Source organism: Hemitrygon akajei, chromosome 27, assembly GCF_048418815.1.
Source record: "Hemitrygon akajei chromosome 27, sHemAka1.3, whole genome shotgun sequence".
In the NCBI taxonomy this organism is placed as follows: Eukaryota; Metazoa; Chordata; class Chondrichthyes; order Myliobatiformes; family Dasyatidae; genus Hemitrygon; species Hemitrygon akajei.
Window position 1 is genome coordinate 34,396,036 of NC_133150.1, and position 18,450 is coordinate 34,414,485.

General features: G+C 39.9%; 1 protein-coding gene across 2 annotated transcripts in view; it reads right to left on the minus strand.

The window, feature by feature from the left end:
• Positions 1 to 18,450, minus strand: part of LOC140717246 (cyclin-dependent kinase 18-like) — a 129,107-nt gene that overhangs the window by 51,642 nt on the left and 59,015 nt on the right. For both annotated transcript variants that reach the window (XM_073030606.1, XM_073030605.1), the window contains 2 exons: positions 3,836 to 3,960; positions 1,777 to 1,902 (listed from right to left, as the gene is read on the minus strand). In XM_073030606.1, the coding sequence (XP_072886707.1) occupies positions 1,777 to 1,902; positions 3,836 to 3,960 (251 nt within the window). The remainder of the gene's footprint in view (positions 1 to 1,776; positions 1,903 to 3,835; positions 3,961 to 18,450) is intronic.

Here is an 18,450-nt window from a genome sequence, read left to right on the forward strand (position 1 = left end):
TAGAATCTGGGTGTGAATTGATGAGAATGTGGAAAGCATTTTAAAAGAATGAAGGATTAGAATGAAGGAATGAAGAATGAACAGAGAAGCAGTTTCAGTGACAGGTTACTATCGATGCAATGCTCCTCAGACAGGATGAAGAGGTCAATACTCCCCAATGCCATTAGGCTTTACAATTCTACCGCCAGGACTTAAGAACTTTTTAAAAGCTATTATTAATGCTTTTTGAGATAGTGATTTAGATGCATATCATATTTTTTACTGAGTTAAGTATTGTATGTAATTAGTTTTGCTACAACAAGTGTATGGGACATTGGAAAAAAGTTGAATTTCCCCATGGGGATGAATAAAGTATCTATCTATCTATCTATCTATCTATCTATCTATCTATCTATCTATCTATCTATCTAATGAAAGATTTTATGTAGATGTGTGTTTGACGGTTGATGCAGATTTGGTCAGCCAAAAGTCCTGTCTCTGTGCTTTCTCTGTGTGACTATATAACTAAAGTTGAACTTAACTCCAGTCTCCCAGCTTGAACCCAAAATGTATAATCTTGCCTGAATTTGCACGAAAACTTTCTTCAAATTTTCATAAGAAATTCAATCTAAAAAGTTATATTGTGCACTGTGTTCTAAATTCCCTTTACCCTTAGAGTGAAGAGAACTTTCTTCACTTTAGACCCAATTCCCCTTCTCATATTTCTAGCTTCTGCCTTCTTTGTTCTGAGCTCCCTCGAGCAGAGGAAGTAGTTCGTCCCTTCCTATCTTATCACCTTCTACCATCAGGAAGAACATCCTTAACCTAGTGAGTTAATCAGTTTAATTACTATTTGACATGCAAACAGAAAATTTTGTAAACTTTGCAGAGAGCAATGCTGCATGATCGGCTGTATATTTAGTCACATAGCCATTGAACACAGCAGCACAGAAACAGACCCTTTGGCCCATCTAGTCCATTTTGGCCTGGTTTTCTGCCTAGTGCCATCTACCTTCAGCCAGATGATAGCCCTCTGTACCTATCCAAACTTGTCTTACATGTTACAATTGAACCAGCATCTATCACTTCCACTGGAAGCTGATCCCACACTCACACCAGTGAAGAAGTTTCCTCTCAAGTTCCCCTTAAGTCTTCATTACACCCTAAACCTATGACGGGTCATTTGGAGACACTCCCAATCTGAGGGAAAAAGCCTGAACACATTCCCTCTGTCTATACTCCCAATAATTTTGTATACACTATGAGATCTTCCCTTTTTCTCCTGAACTCCAAGGAATAAAGTCTAAACCTATCCAAAGTTCAAAGTTCAAAAGTAAATCTATTATCCAAGTACCTATACAGTATGTAACCACATACTACCTTGAGATTCGTTTTTCTTGGAGGCATTTATAGGAGAAGAAGGAAATACAACAGAATTTACAAAAACCATAAACAGACAAAGAACCAGTGCAAAAGAAGCCAAACTATGCAAATATAAACAAATAATACTGAGAACATGAGCTGTAAAGAGTATTTGAAAGTGAGTCTGTATTCAGCCTATTCCCAAATACTCTGTTTACATTTAAGATTCGCAGCATCCGCAGTAATTTTGTGTTTGGTTCCTGGTTGTAAATAACACTCTGTGCATAAATAGGTGTCTTTTCCAGCTCCGGTGAAATTAGTTTACCATGTCCCTGTAGCTGGCAAGCAAAGCAGGCTCAAGGGGCCGAGTGTTTACAGCTGTCCCTATGGAGCAGGAGAAACAGGAACCTCCAGCCCTCCCAGTGACCAACTCACCAAAGAGGCTCTGCGGGAGTTCCTGCTCTGAGCTTTGGGGAGGGATGGGCTCTCCAGTCGCAGTCTCTGTAGGAATTCCTCCGGGAGCCTGATGTCCATCGGGAGTGACAGCCTCTTGCCCAGGTCCTGGAAGTGAGGCAGATGGTGGGAGGTGCCGGATGGCATTGGGAAAAGGGAAGCAAATGAGAAAGTAATCAATTACATTGTTGTTCCAGGAAACATTTGGAGTAAACAGCATTAATTTATTTATTTTTATTTACTTAGAGATGCAGCCCTTCTGGCCCAACAAGTTGCGCCACTCAGCAATTCACAAATTTAACGCTAGCCTAATCACAGGACAATTTACAATGACCAATTAACCCACTAACTGGTCTTTGGACTGCAGAAGGAAACTGGAGCACCCAGAGGAAAGCCACATGGTGTAGACTCTTTATGGGTAGCATCAGAATTGAACATCGAACTCCAACACCCTGAGCTGTAATAGCGTTACGGTAACTGCTGCTCTACCACGGTGCCCCACCGTTAAGATGCAAATGAAAGAGGAACCGAAGAAATGGGAGCAGGGTTAGGCCATAAAACTCCTCAAACCTGCTCCAGGAACAGGGTTAATCTACCTCAGTCTCAGTACCATCTTTCAGCATAGAGCCATACAGCTCAGAAACAGGCCCGTCTGCTCAACTGGTCCATGCCAACCAAAATGTCTACCTGAGCTAGTTCCATTTGCCCATATACCTCTAAACCTTTTCTACTTGTGTTCCTGTACCTGTCCAAGTATTCTTCCAAATGTTGCTGTTGAACCTACCTTAATCACCTCTTCTGGCATATACACACCACTTCTACATGAAGGAGTTGCCTCTCAGGTCCCTTTTAAATTATTTCCCTCTCACCTTAACCTTCCCACTTTTTTTGATTACTTTTCCCCACGGAAAAGGCTGTCTGCATTTATCCTTTCTCCTACACTCCAAGGAATAAAGTCCAAACTTGTCCAACCTCTCCCAAAAACTCATGCCCTTCAGTCCTGTAACATTCTTGTGAATCCCCTTTGCACACTTTCAAGCTTAATGGGATCTTTCTTGAAGCAGGGTGACCAAAACTGCATGCAATACTCCAGGTGCAAACCTCACCAACACTAGTCCTATATACCTGGATTTCCTGAATGACCGGAAAACTACACATCACTGTTTTCAATTAACACAGTAAATGAGCTTCCACAGCCCCCAAAGGTTCCTTACGCTCTGAGTGATGATGTTCCTCCTCAGTTCTGACCTACACAGTCCGTGTCTAATGGTGGATAAACAGAGAATGGGGAATACATTCTTATGTTGGTGAGATAACATGAACAGCAAGAAGGAGAGGTCCATGCTTATCTCTTCTGTGATGTACATTATATCATAAGACTGTATGATATAGGAGCAGAATTAGGCCATCAACCATCATTCATGTTGATTAACTCCCCTTACCAATTAAGAAGCTATGAATCTCTGTCTTAAATAATCCCAGTGGCAGCTTCCACAGTCCTTTGTGGCAACAAATTCCACAGATTCATCAGCATCCTCCCTATGTCCGCTCTGTCCGGCCCTTTCAATATCCAGTAGGCTTCTATTAATTCCCCCATTATCCTTCTGAACTGGATCAAGTACAGGGCCAGACTCATTAAATGCTTCTCGTGCGTAAAGCCTTTAATTTCAGGGATAACATATATAGTTCTACACAGCTCTCCTGTCACAGCAATATTTAAATTTAACAAATGAGATTTAACAATGAGAAGCAAGAATGTCATCTTGCATTTATATAGTACCCAAGCAGTGCAAATGTTCCCAAGTGCCTCATTGCCTTGCTGTTATAGAGACAGTCTAGTTTCACTTGTGAGACTGAAGACTAAATAATGACGCAAGACTGTCATCATCCACTTTGTCCCATGTGTATGTTCTCCAATTTATTTAATTATCAATGAAAGCATTGACCCTAAGCCTTGATCAACTGAAGTAGCTAGGGTCATGAACTTGGCCTTGCCCTCCACTACGAGGACACCAGCCTGAAGCAAGAAATGGTACCCTACCTCCATTGAGAACCTGCGCTGTCGATTGTTCCTGTAGTGCAGCAAATTTGGTGAACGGACACCCTCTGGTGCAACTCTGTCCGAGTGCACGTTCAACGTCAGTGGAAGATTTTCGCGTGCAATATCTAAATAAAGAGAAGCCTGAATCACTGAACAGGGTTTGTGTTGTAGGATCTGGCTGAAGTATCAAGCCATTGAAATGGTAATGCAATGGCTCATTTTCTGTAATTGAAACAAGTCAATACTTAGTTCTTTTGCCATCTCAGGTGGGTTATTTCATACGACAGAGATTCAAAATGTTTCTAAGACTCCAAAGAAATGTTAACCCATCAATCACAATAAAACTGAATGAAATTTTCTGATCATTATCATATTGGCTTTTGTGGGAGCTTGCTGTATACAAATTCACTGATAGTTACTGCTTCCATTTTACAGTAGGGGTTTCATTTCAAAAGTTCTTAATTTGCTGTTAAAACCATTTCAGATATGCTGAGGTTGTAAAATGAGCAATACGGTAAATGCAAACCCTTCTTTTGCCTTTCTCTTCAAATTAAAGGACCATAAGACCATGACATAGGGGCAGAATTAGGCCATTCAGCACATTGAAAAAACTCAGCCATTCAATCATGGCTGATTTATTATCTTCTCAATCCCATTCTCCTGCCCTCTCTGTAACCTTTGATACCCTGATTAATCAAGAACCTGTCAACTTCCACTTTAAATGCACTCAATGACCTGGCCTCCACAGCCACCTGTGGCAATGAATTCCACAGATTCACCAGCCTCAGCTAAAGAAATTTCTCCTCATCTGTGTTCAAAATGGATGGTCCTCTGAGGCTGAGGCTGTGCCCTATGGTCCTGTAGGAAACATCCTCTCCACATTCACTCAATCTAGGTCTTTCAATATTTGATAGGTTTCAATTAGATTCTCCCGCCCCCACCCCACCCACCTCATTCTTCTGAACTCCAGCAAGTACAGGCCCAGAGCCATCAAATGCTCCTCATACTGTATATTAACCCTTTCATTCCCAGAATCACTCTCGTAAACCTTCTCTGGACCCTCTCCAATGCCAGCACATCTTTTCTTAGATAAGGGGCCAGAACTGCTCACAATGCTCCAAGAGTGGTCAAACCTATGCCCTGTAAAGCGTCAGCATTACATTCTTGCTTTTATATTCTAGTCCTCTCAAAATGAATGCTAACATTGCATTTGACTTCCTTACCACCAACACAATCTGCAAGTTAACCTTGAGGGAATCCTGTACAAGGACTTCCAAGTCCCTTTGTACCTCTGATGTTTAAATTTCCTCCCCATTTAGAAAATAGTCTAGGCCCTTATTCTTTCTACCAACACTTCCCTACACTATATTCCATCTGCCACTTCTTTGCTCATTCTCCCAATCTGTCTAAGTCCATCTGAGATCTCCCTGCTTCCTCAACACTACCTGCTCCTCCACTTATCTTCGTACTGTCCACAAACCTGGTCACAAAGCCATCAATTCCATCATGCATAAAACGTAACATGAAAAGAAGTAGTTTCAACACTGACCTCTGTGGAATTGGCAGCCAATCAGAAAAGCCCCCATTTATTCCCATTTTTTGCCACGTGCCAGTCAGTCGATCTTCTATCCATGCTAGAATCTTTCCTGTAATAGCATGGACTCCTTTGTGATAAAGAAGCCTCATATTATAGCTGGGAGCTTAACGTCCAAGGATATACATTGTAACAAAAGGATAGGCAGGAAGGCAGAGGGCAGCATTGCCCTGTCGGTAAAACATGAAATCAAATCATTAGAAAGAGGTGACATAGGATCGAAAGGTGTTGAATCATTGTAGATAGAACTAATGGACTGCAAGGATAAAAAGACCTGATCGGAGTTGTATACAGACCCCCAAACAGTAGTAAGGATGAGGCCTACAAATTACAAAGGAAGGTAGAAAATGCATGCCAAAAGGGCAATGTTACAATAGCCATGGGGGACTTTAATATGCAGGTAGATTGGAAAAATCAGGTTGGTGCTGGATTACAGGAGACATAATTTCTAGAGTGCCTATGAGATGGCTTTTTAGAGCAGCTCAGGGTTCAGCACACTAGAAGATCAGCTATTCTGGATTGGGTGTTGTGCAATGAACCAGAACTGATAAGAGAGCTTAAGGTAAAAGAACCCTTAGGGGAAAGTGATCATAACATGATTGAATTCACCATGAAATTTGAGAAGAAGCTAAAGTAGATGTATCAGTATTACAGTGGACTAAATGGAATTACAGAGATATGAGAGAGCAGTTGGCTAGAATTGATTGGAAAAGAACACTGGCAGGGATGATGATTGAGCAGCAAGAGCTGGAATTTCTGGAAGCAATTTGGAAGGCATAGGATATATACATCCCAAAGAGGAAGAAGTATTCTAAAGGAAAGATGTCACAACCATGGCTAACGAGAGAAGTCAAAGCCAACATAAAAGCCAACTAAAGGGCATATAATTGAGCAGAAATTAGTGGGAAGTTAAAGGATTGGGAAGCTTTTGAAAAACAACGGAAGGCAACTAAAAAAGTCATTAAGAAGTTAAAGAAGGAATACAAAAATAAGATAGCCAATAATATTAACAAGGATACCAAAAGTTTCTTCATATACATAGAGTGGATATCAGACTGCTGGAAAACAATGCTGGAGAGGTAGTAATGTGAGACAATGAAATGGTGGGCAAACTGAATAAGTATTTTGTATCAATCTTCAATATGGAAGACACTAGCAGTATGGTGGAAGTTCCAAGTGTCAAAGAGCTTGAAGGGTGTGAAGTTACCATAACTAGAGAGAAGGTTCTTTGAAAACTTCTAAAAGAGATAGCTGAAGAGATCATGGAGGCATTAGTAATGATCTTTCAAGAATCACTAGATTCTGGAATGGTTCTGGAAGAACGGCAAATTGCAAATATCACTCCACTCTTCAAGAAAGGAGAGAAGCAGAAGAAATGAAACTATAGGCCAGTTAGTTTGACCTCAGTGGTTGGGAAGATGTTGGAGTCGATTATTAAAAGTGAGGTCTCAAGGTACTTGGAGGCACATGATAAAATAGGCCATAGTCAGCATAGTTTCCTCAAGGGAAAATCTTGGCTGACAAATCTGTTGGAAGTCTTTGAAGACATAACAAGCAGGATAGACAGATGTTGTGTACTTGGATTTTCGGAAGGCCTTTAACATGTGCCATACATGAAGCTGCTTAACAAGCTACGAGTCCATGGTATTACAGGAAAGATTCTAGCATGAATAAAATAGTGGCTGATAGGCAGGAGGCAAAGAGTGGGAATAAAGGGACCCTTTTCTAGTTGGCTGCCAGTGGCAAGTGGTGTCCCACAGGAGTCTGTGTTAGGACCGATTCTTTTTATGTTATATGTTAATGATTTGGATGATGGAATTGATGGCTTTGATGTTAAGTTTACTGATGGTTTGAAGATAGGCAGAGTGGCAGGTAGTTTTGAGGAAGTAGAGAAGCTAAAGAAGGACTTAGACAGATTAGGAGAATGGGCAAAGAAATGGCAGATGGAATATAGTGTCCGGAAGTATATGGTCATGCAAATTGGTAGAAGAAATGAAAGGGCTGACTATTTTCTAAATAGAGAGAAAATACAAAAAAAACTGAAGTACATGAAGCTTAGGAATATAAAGGGAAATTCTAGGCAGCTTCTAGAATAGGTTACATGGTTGGCATAACATTGTGGGCTGAAGGCCTGTAATGTGCTGTAGAGTTCTATGTTTCTATGAGGTGCAAAGGGAATTGGGAGTCCTTGTGCAGGATTCCCTAAAGATTAATTTGCAGGTTCAGTCTGTGGTGAGGAAGGCAAATGCAATGTTAGCATTCATTTCAAGAGGACTAGAATATAAAAGCAAGGCTGTAATGTTGAAACTTTATAAAGCACTGGCGAAGCCTCACTTGCTGTATTGTGAGCACGTTTGTGCCCCTTATCTTAAAAAGGATGTGCTGAAACTGGAAAGGATTCAAAGGAGATTCACAAAAATGATTCCAGGATTGAATGACTTGTCATATGAAGAGTGTTTGATGGCTCTGGTCTGCATTCACTAAAATTCAGAAGAATGACAGGTGACCCGATTGAAACCTATTGAATGGTGAAAGGCTTTGATAGAGTGGATGTGGAGAGGATGTTTCTAATGGCAGGAGAGTCTAAGACCAGAGGACACAGCCTCAGAATAGAGGGATGTCCTTTTAGAACAGAGATGAGGAGTAATTTCTTTAGCCAGAGAGTGGTGAATCTGTGGAATTCTTTACCATAGGCAGCTGTGAGGCCAAGTCTTTATGTACATTTAAGGCAGAGTTTGATAGATTCTTGACTGGCCAGGGCATCAAGGGATATGGGGAGAAGGCAGGAGATTGGGGCTGAGAGGAAAATTGGATCAGTCATGATGAAAAGGTGGAGTAGACTCGATTGGCCAAATGGCCTAATTCTGCTCGTATATCTTATGGTAGTGGTCACCAACCTTTATAAGCCCAAGATCCTCTACCTCGGCCTTAGTGAAAGGCAAGATCGACCTACTAAAGTTAGTCACACACATGCGTACCAGGCAGAAAAGACCAGAAGTAAAACCCCATAACCCGGAAGTAGAATTGTACACTGTGTAGTTTCACTTAACAGAATCACGTACACTCATGTGCACACATGTGCCCGCGCAGGGCTTCATGGTCATGGTAGTCTTTCTCGTGGTAAACACAAGTGTCCTGTATTTGACTGCTACTTTTGTTCCTTATTTGGGAGTGAGAAATTTGACTCATAACTACAGACAGACAGTTTGAGACAGTCTGTGAGGTGTCTGTCAGTAAGACTGCTCCTGTACTTAGATTTCACAATTTTCATCTGTTGCAGCACAACGCCCTCGCAAACCTCCTGACAGACTGAATATTTGAATGGACAGTTTCCTTTGTTAGACAGAACGTTGAATCTGACTTGTTTTTCAGGTGCTTTGTACTGGTAAACTGTTACTGAGACACTAGTATAAGTTTCAGAGGTATGCAAGATAATGACACCACTGTTTTTTGTTTCCTACTTATTTACATTTGGGGAATGTTGGAATTTACCTCTTTGCAATTAGGTAAAGCTTCGGGACCTGATGGTTATACGGTAGAGTTTTACAAGACCTTTCATGAAATGCTTATACCACATCTTCATCAAACGTTTACCGACTCTACATCCTCTGGGAGCCTTCCTAAAACTTTTTATGAAGCACTAATTTCATTGATTCCAAAAAAAGGAAAAGACCCACTGGAATGTGTATCCTATAGACCTATTTCTTTACTGAATGTAGATTTTAACATTCTCTCTAAGATTCTAGCAAATAGGCTTGAGACTATCTTGCCTAATGTTATCTCAAACGATCAAACAGGATTTATTAAAAATAGGTATTCACATTTTAATATTTGAAGATTATTAAATATCATTTATTCCCCCTCAGCCAAAGAATCGGAATGTATTGGATTTTTGGATGCAGAGAAAGCCTTTGATAGGGTGGAGTGGCTTTATCTATTCCAGGTTTTGAAGAGGTTCAATTTTGGTCCAGGATTTATTTCCTGGATTAAATTGATTTAATCTGTAGCTGCGGTTTTAACTAATAATCAAAAGTTTCCTTACTTTCGATTATATAGAGGTACCCGTCAGAGTTGTCCCCTTAGTCCTTTATTATTTAATTTGGCTTTAGAACCACTTGCTATTGCTCTTAGGGATTCTAATTCTGTGCAGGGTATTAGGAGAGGGGATAAATTACATAAGGTTTTGTTATACGCGGATGATTTATTAGTTTACATTTCAAATCCTAAGAAATCTATTCCTTCTATGTTATCTATATTTATGGAATTTGGTACTTTTTCTGGATATAAACTTAATTTACATAAAAGTGAATTATTTCCTATTATAATTATTCTGATTATTATGATCAAATACCTTTTAATATTGCCAAAAACCATTTTACTTACCTTGGTATCAAAATTACAAAAAATTTTAAAGACCTATATAGGCATAATTTCTTCCCTTTAGTTGAATATACTCAACAGGCACTTTCTAAATGGTCACCTATGTCGATGTCATTGATAGGTCGAATAAATGCTATAAAAATAGTTATTCTACCAAAATTTTTATATATATTTCAAGCAGTTCCCTCTTTTGTTCCAAAAACATTTTTTGATAAAATAGATTCTTTGATTTTATCTTATGTTTGGAATAATAAAAGCTCTAGAGTGAATAAACTTTTATTGCAAACATCAAAAAAAGATGGAGGACTGGCTTTACCAAACAGATTTTATTATTGGGTGATTAATATTCGTTATATTACTTTTTGGATTTATGATATAGACGACCAAGATCGCCCTTCATGGTTACAGTTGGAGGAAAATTCAGTAATGGGGTTTTCGTTAGCTTCTTTATTAGGAGCTCCTCTTCCGTTTTCGCTCTCCAGAATAGGTAAACAAGCTCTTAACCCTATTGTTAAACATACTTTAAAAATTTGGTTTCAATTTCGTAGATTTTTTGAATTAAATGATTTTTTTACTTTTTAGTAATATTTATTCTAATTTCTTTTTTAAACCATCAACTTTGGATAAGGCTTTTTTAACATGGAAAATTAAGGGAATAAAAACTTTTTTTAGATTTGTTTTTACAAGACTGTTTAATGTCTTTTTCACAGTTAATGGATAAATATGATATCTGTAATACACATTTTTTTCAGGTATTATCAGGTTAGGAATTTCTTACATGATTTTTTATCGAATTACCCCTTGACCTGCTCTTCAAATTTGGCTTATGTTATTTTGCAGTTTAAACCTTTTCAAAAACGATTAATAGCTATCATTTATAAACAGTTAATGAATGCTTGCATGTCACCTAATGATAGGGTTCAACGTACCTGGGAAGTAGAACTTCAACATTCACTTTCAGATAATCAATGGAGTAAAATTTAATATTTAGTCAATAATTCATCTGTCTGCGCACGCCATATCTTAATACAGTTTAAGATAGTACATAGGGCCCATATGTCCAAAGATAAATTGGCACATATTTTTCCAAATATAAGCCCTATTTGTGACAGATGTAATGCAGAAATGGCTACTATAACTCATATGTTTTGGTCATGTGTAAGTTTAAATAATTTTTGGAGGGATGTGTTTGGAATATTATCTAAAGTTATAGATATGGATGTTCAACCTAATCCACTTACAGCAATTTTTGGGATTATTCCAGAGGAAGCAAGCAAAGTGTCTGCTTCCACCCAACATGTGATAGCTTTTTCAACTTTACTGGCTAGGAGAACTATTTTGCTACATTGGAAAGAATCTAACCCACCTACTGTTTTCTATTGGCTCTCCTCCATTATTTCATGTCTAAGCTTGGAGAAAATAAGAAGCTGGACATTTGATACATCCTTTAATTTTGAACAAGTCTAGCAACCTTTTATTCAATATTTTCACATGATTTAATTTATTTTTATTTATTTATTTTTATTTATTCTCTTTGGGGAAAATCCTTATCCATGAAGGTTCGGAGATGACTGGAAGGATGTGTTTTTTTTTCTCTCTCTGTTTTTTCTAATTTTATCCTCAATTGGACTTCCCAATCTTTCTTTTTCTTTTCTTTTTCTTTCCTTTTTTTCTCTTTTTTTTGTTTTTTGTTTCAGTTTAGTTACTGGGTTTTTTTTCCCCTTATCAATAAAATTTCCAATCTTTTTTTATGATTGTTATGAGGAGTTGTAGTTTTTTTTTACCATTGTATATATAACAGCATAATATTTTACTTATTTGATTTTGATATTATATACCTTTTGTTTTTACTGTTGCTGTTTATATGTCTTTTATATTATCTACTTGTTAAACTTCTCTTCCGATTTGTATATTCTTTATTTGGAAATCAATAAAAAAGATTGAAAAATGAAAAAAAATGGAATTTAAAGGGGGACAAGTGTTCTAACATGAGCATTATAAAGATGTTAATACAAATTAGGATGATGATAATATAGCAATACCCCCCACTACGGAAGCTGTTTGTAAAGAGAGGTTGCTTCTGGGTTGCGGGGTTTTACTTCGGGTCTTCTCTACCGCGGTGCATGGCAGCGGAGCTACACACATGCACACTGGGCAGAAAGAACGGAACTAAAACCCCACAACCCGGAAACAATCTCTCAACAGTATTTGTGTATTTATTTTTCATTTTTTTCTGGGATCTACTGGGAAAATCTCAAAGATCGACCAGTCGATCGCAATCGACGGGTTGGCGACCATATCTTATGGTTTTATATGTGGCACCTTGTCGAAGGCCTTCTAATTCAAGTAAACAGCATTCTCTAGACTTTCAAAATGCATTTTTATGACAGTATTTGCATGACTGTGGAAACGTGGCAACATTAACACAAGATTCTACAGATGCTGGAAATCCAGAGCAACACACACACACACACACACACACACACACACACACACACACACACACACACACACACACACACACACACACACACACACACACACACACACACACACACACACACACACACACACACCTGGAGGAACTCCACAGGTCAGTCAGCATCTATGGAGATGAATAAATGAATAAACAGCTAACATTTTGGGCTAAGACCCTTCTTCAGGACTTGTGAATCCTGCCCAAAACATTGATTCTTTATCCTCTCCGTGGATGCCGCCTGACCTCCTGAGCTCCTCCAGCATTTCATATGTGCTGCTGTGAGAATTTGGTCATGTTTTTTAAAAGTTGTGTTTTGAAGATCCTTTTCTACTTAGTTGCATGCAACATTGGTGAAGCGATTCATCGATATCTCTTAGCATTTGTGACTATTTACTAACACCTCTATCTTGGGTTGGACCAATTAAACAGGTTGCCAGATTTCTCCTGAACTGCTTTTTGGCATTTTTACTATTGTTCATGGAGTAGATATCTTGCATATTATCATTAGCTGCTTAGAGAAGGGATTTTCAATTAAATTATTACTTCTACTGTTTAAGCCTGTGTAACTTATGGACTGTTCTTTGTCTATCCTATCTGATATTTGGTCATAGAATTCTATCTGTGACATTATCTGAAATATAACTATCTTATAAATGGTAAAGGGGCATAAATGGACTCCTGATCACCATTGGTTATGAGGAACTCATATACAAGCTGTGTTTTTCTTGTGAATGTTATGTATTTGATGCTAGGTGCCTGTGATTCAGCTGCAAGCAAGTTCTTCATCTCACCCTTGCGTACGTGTAGTTGTGCATGTAACAATAATCTCACCTTTGACCCTGACTTTGACTGTACCTCTCCACCTTTCAGCACATCTACGAGGAGCCCTCCCACAAGACAGCAGCATTTGTCATTAGGAATCCCCACCATCTGGCCCATGCTCTCTTCTCGCTGCTGCCATCGGAAGAAGGGACAGGAACCTTAGGCCCCACACTGCCAGGTTCAGGAACAGGTATTACCCTTCAAACAACAGACCAGCGTGGAGGATATCACTCACCTCAACACACTAAACACAACCTATGGATTCACTTTCAAGGACTCTACAATTCATGTTCTCAGTTTCATTCATTCATTCAGTTATTTATTTATGTATTTACGTATGTATCTATTTATTTATTTATTTATTTGTTTTTTATTTGTATTTGAACTGTCTGTCTTTTTTAGTACATTGGACGTCTGTCAATCTTTGAGTATGTTTTTCATTGTTTCTATTGTATTTCTTTGTTCTACTGTGAACGCCTGCAAGCAAATAACTCTCAGGGTAGTATATGGTGACATAATGTACTTTGATAATAAATTTACTTTGAAGTTTGTATAGTCCTAAGTTGAATGGAAGTGATTGCACAACGCTCCTGCAACTCACACCTGCAAACTAGTAAGTGACTAAGATACCCCTTGGGGAAATAAGGCACTCATTATGTTTTGGAGAGAAGGCTGTGAGCTGACGTTCAGCTCCATTTCAATGACTAAAGCTTCCATTGTTCACCGATTAAAGCGACAAAGGAGATTGAAATGCCGGCTGCCTGCCCTGTTATCATTGCTGCTGGAGAGGGGAGACTGCCTTTTATTGCTGCTGAGATCACTCTGCTATGGAGAGGGGAGACTGCCTTTTATTGCTGCTGAGATCACTCTGCTATGGAGAGGGGAGAATGCCTTTTTATCACTAATGAGTTGACTGCAACAGAGAGGGAGAATGTTGCCCAGGTTTTCTGCATTTTGGATGTGGACTTGGTCTGTGGACATTTTTTTCATTCTTATGGCTTTTTTTGTATTTTGTGTTTTTCGCCCGATCTTTCTCATTTTTTGTGTGTGGAGGAGTGGGATTTTGGGGGGGGGGTCAATGTGCCTATTCCATTTTTGTTCTCTTTTTTGTGCAGGGAAGAGGGATTTGGGGGTTCATGATCGTGTTGCCGTTCTTTTCTTTCTTGGTTTTGTGACTATCTGGAGAAGAAAAATTTCAGAGTTGTATGCTTTGATAATAAATGAACATTTGAAATGAACCTTGAACCTTAGTTCAAGCAACTGCTTTGCTCTTATATAAGCACTCTTATTCACTTTAGTTTCATTTGTGAGATGGAAGACCGAATAATGTCATAATCCACTTGTTTCCATGTGTGCACTGTCAAAGTTGTTGAACAGATATTTTAGAAAGCCACACAATTTGGGCAGGTTGTCAATTACTTCCAGTTTTAAATGCCCAAGAAAATGCCTACAAGGATCATAACACCAGTTATTATTAATAATTTATAATGCTCATGACATCCCAATAATGTCCACCGTGATCCTAACTGCAGTTTACATACCACCATTGGTCGACATGAATAGGCCCTTGAGATACTGCATGCCACTGTCACCAAACAAGAAATAGTCTACCCTAAAGAATTTCAAATCATAGTCAGGGACTTCAATCAGGCTTGCTTGAAGAAATCTCTGCCCAATTACTATCATCATATAATTTCTAGCACCAGAGGCCGCAACACACTAGACCTCTGCTATAAGGAGTGCCTACTGTTCCTTGCCTAGACTGCATTTTGGTAAATCTGATCACTTTGGCTGTCCTTCTCCGACCTGCATACAGACACTTGCTGAACAGCAAGACTCCAGGGATAAAGACAACAAAGAAGTGGTTGAAGGAGGCAGGACTGATGATTTGCTGATGATACTGAGCTGGGTGGCAGTGTGACACGTGATGCGGATGTTAGGAGAATTCAGGGTGACTTGGATAGGCTGGGTGAGTGGGCAGATACTTGGCAGATGGCGTTTAATGTGAATAAGTGTGAGGTTATCCACTTTGGGAGTAAGAACAGGAAGGCAGATTATTATCTGAACGGTATAGAGTTGGGTAAGGAAGTAATACAAAGAGATCTCGGAGTCCTTGTTCATCAGTCACTGAAGGTGAATGAGCAAGTGCAGCAGGCAGTGAAGAAGGCTAATGGAATGTTGGCCTTTATTACAAAGGGAATTGAGTACAAGAGCAAGGAAATCCTCTTGCATTTGTACAGAGCCCTGGTGAGACCACACTTGGAGTATTGTGTACAGTTTTGGTCTCCAGGGTTAAGGAAGGACATCCTGGCTGTAGAGGAAGTGCAGCGTAGATTCACGAGGTTAATTCTTGGGATGTCTGGACTGTCTTACGCAGAGAGGTTAGAGAGACTGGGCTTGTACACGCTAGAATTAAGGAGATTGAGAGGGGATCTGATTGAAACATATAAGATTATTAAGGGATTGGACAAGATAGAGGCAGGAAATATGTTCCAGATGCTGGGAGAGTCCAGTACCAGACGGCATGGTTTGAGAATAAGGGGTAGGTCATTTAGGACAGAGTTAAGGAAAAACTTCTTCTCCCAGAGAGTTGTGGGGGTCTGGAATGCACTGCCTCAGAAGGTAGTGGAGGCCAATTCTCTGGATGCTTTCAAGAAGGAGCTAGATAGGTATCTTATGGATAGGGGAATCAAGGGATATGGGGACAAGGCAGGAACCGGGTATTGATAGGAATTGATCAGCCATGATCTCAAAATGGCGGTGCAGGCTCGAAGGGCTGAATGGTCTACTTCTGCACCTATTGTGTATTGTCTATTGACTGCTACAGGATTGCTTCCAGTTGGTGGACTGGGCCATATTCAAGGACTTACCAGTGGATCTGAATGAATTGACCACAGTTGTAGCAGACTTTATAAAAACAGTCATAGATGAATGTGTACCAACAAAATCATTCAGAGTGTTCCCCAACCAGAAGCCCTGGATGAACCATGAGGTCTGCAATCTGCTGAGGGCCAGGTCAGAGGCATTCGGCTTTGGCAACCAAGTAAGATACAAGAGGTCCTGGTGCGATCTCTGGAAAACCATCTCACAGGCAAGATGGCAATTCCAGATCAAACCTGAATCAATGAAACCTGCAGCTGGGCTGGAATGCTATTACCCCTTACAAAGTGAAATGAAGTGATAAAGGCGACAACAGGGCTTCACTCCCAGAAGGGATCAATGTCTTCTATGCATGCTTTCACCACCAAAACAAGGAGGAACCTTTACAAACACCCACAGCCCCTGATGACACTGCGATTTTTGTCTCTGGGGCCAACATGAGAACATCCTTCAGGAGGGTGAACCCATGGAAAACACTGGCCCTGACGGGGTACCTTACTGAATGTTAAAGGCCTGTGCTGACCAACAGGCTGACGTGCTCTCCGATATCATCGACCTCTTGCTTCAGCGGACGGAGGTACCCACCTGCTTGAGGCAGGCTTCAATTTACTGGTGCCTAAGAAGAATGTGGTGACAATGGTCCAGCTGCAATGGCATCTACTGTGAAGTGTTGTGAGAGACCGGTGATGAAACATATCAATTCTGCCTGAGAAGCAACTTGGATCCACTCCAATTTGCCAAAAGAAGCAATAGGTCCACAGCAGATGTCATTTCATTAGCTATTCACTCAACCCTGGAACATCTGGTCAGCAAATATACATACATCAGGATGCTCTTTATCGACTGCAGCTCATTCAATACTATAATCCCCTCAAAAGTAATCAATAAGCTTCAAAACCTTGGCCTCAGTACCTTGCTGCACAATTGGATTCTCGATTTCCTCTCTTGCAGACCCCAGTCATTTCAGATTGGAGCAATGTCATCTCCACAATCTCCATCAACACAGGTGCACCACAGGGATGTGTGCTTAGCCCCCTGCTCTATCAGCTTTACATGTAAACCTGTATGGTTAAGCACAGCTCCAATGCCATATTTAAATTTGCTGATGACATCTCTGTCATTGGCCCAAACAAAGGTGGTGATGAATTTGTATATAGGAAAATCTGGCTTAGTGGTGCCACAGCAACAATCTCTCTCTCTCAACGTCAGCATGAACAAGGAGCTGGAGGTCCATGAGCCAGTCCTCACTGGGGAATCAGAGGTGGAGAAGGTCAGCAACTTTAAGTTTCTCATTTCAGAGGACCTGTCCTGGGCCCAGCACATAAGTGCATTCACAAAGAAAGCATGGCAGTGCCTCTACTTTCTTGGAAGTCTGCGGAGATTCGGCACGACATCTAAAACTTTGACAAACTTCGAAGGATGTGTGGTTGGGAGTATATTGACTGGTTGCATCACAGCCTGGTATGGAAGCATCAAATCCCCTGAACAAAAAATCTTATAAAAGTTTGTTGCCTTATGTTCATTGGTTAATTGTCCGCCCTGTTGGGTGCAGTCTTTCATTGATTCTGTTAAGGTTCTTGGACTTACTGAGTATGCCCGCAAGGTAACAAATCGTAGGGTTGTATTTTGTGGCATATATGTACTTTGATAATAAATTTACTTCAAACTTTGGACTATGCTACAGTATCAAATAGTTTATTTTCTTTTGTAGGTGGATTAAATTTTAATTAGAATAAAATGTCACCGCTTGCCTGGCTCTGCAAGTCACTTGAGTGAACGATTACTTAATTGGATATTGGGATATAGAAGAAAGGCATCAGGTTTGAAATAAACTTCCCATACACATGGAATGGGAAGCAAAAACAAGAGAAGGGAAAAATGTAAAAGGAATATAAGGGGCAACAACTTCACACAGAGGGTGGGATGATTACATAGGAGAAGTGGTTGAGGCAGACGCCATAAAATGTATTTATTATTATCCATCACTGAACTGCTCCCACAACCTATGGATTCACTTTCAAAGACTCTTCATCTCATGTTCATGATATTTATTGCTTATTTATTCATTATTATTGTTATTTTTTTGTATTTGCACAGTTTGTTGTCTTTTGCATATTGGTTGTTTGTCTGGGTGCTGGGTGCAGTCTTTCACTGATTCTGCTATGGTTCTTGGATTTACTGAGAATGCCCACAAAAAAAAACAGATCTCAGGGTTTTATATAGTGAAATATATGTACTTTGATTATAAATTTACTTTGATCTTTCCACGTATTTGGACTGGAACGTGGATAGGAAAGGTGGGAGGGATATGGGCCAAATGCAAGCGAGTAGGTTGAGCTCAGATGGGCATTTTGCTCAGCATGGACAAGTTTCGCCGAACACCGGCGCTCGGTCCTCCAGCAGTGGCGGGATCTCCCTGTGGCCACACACTTCAATTCCACAGACCACTCCCACTCCGAC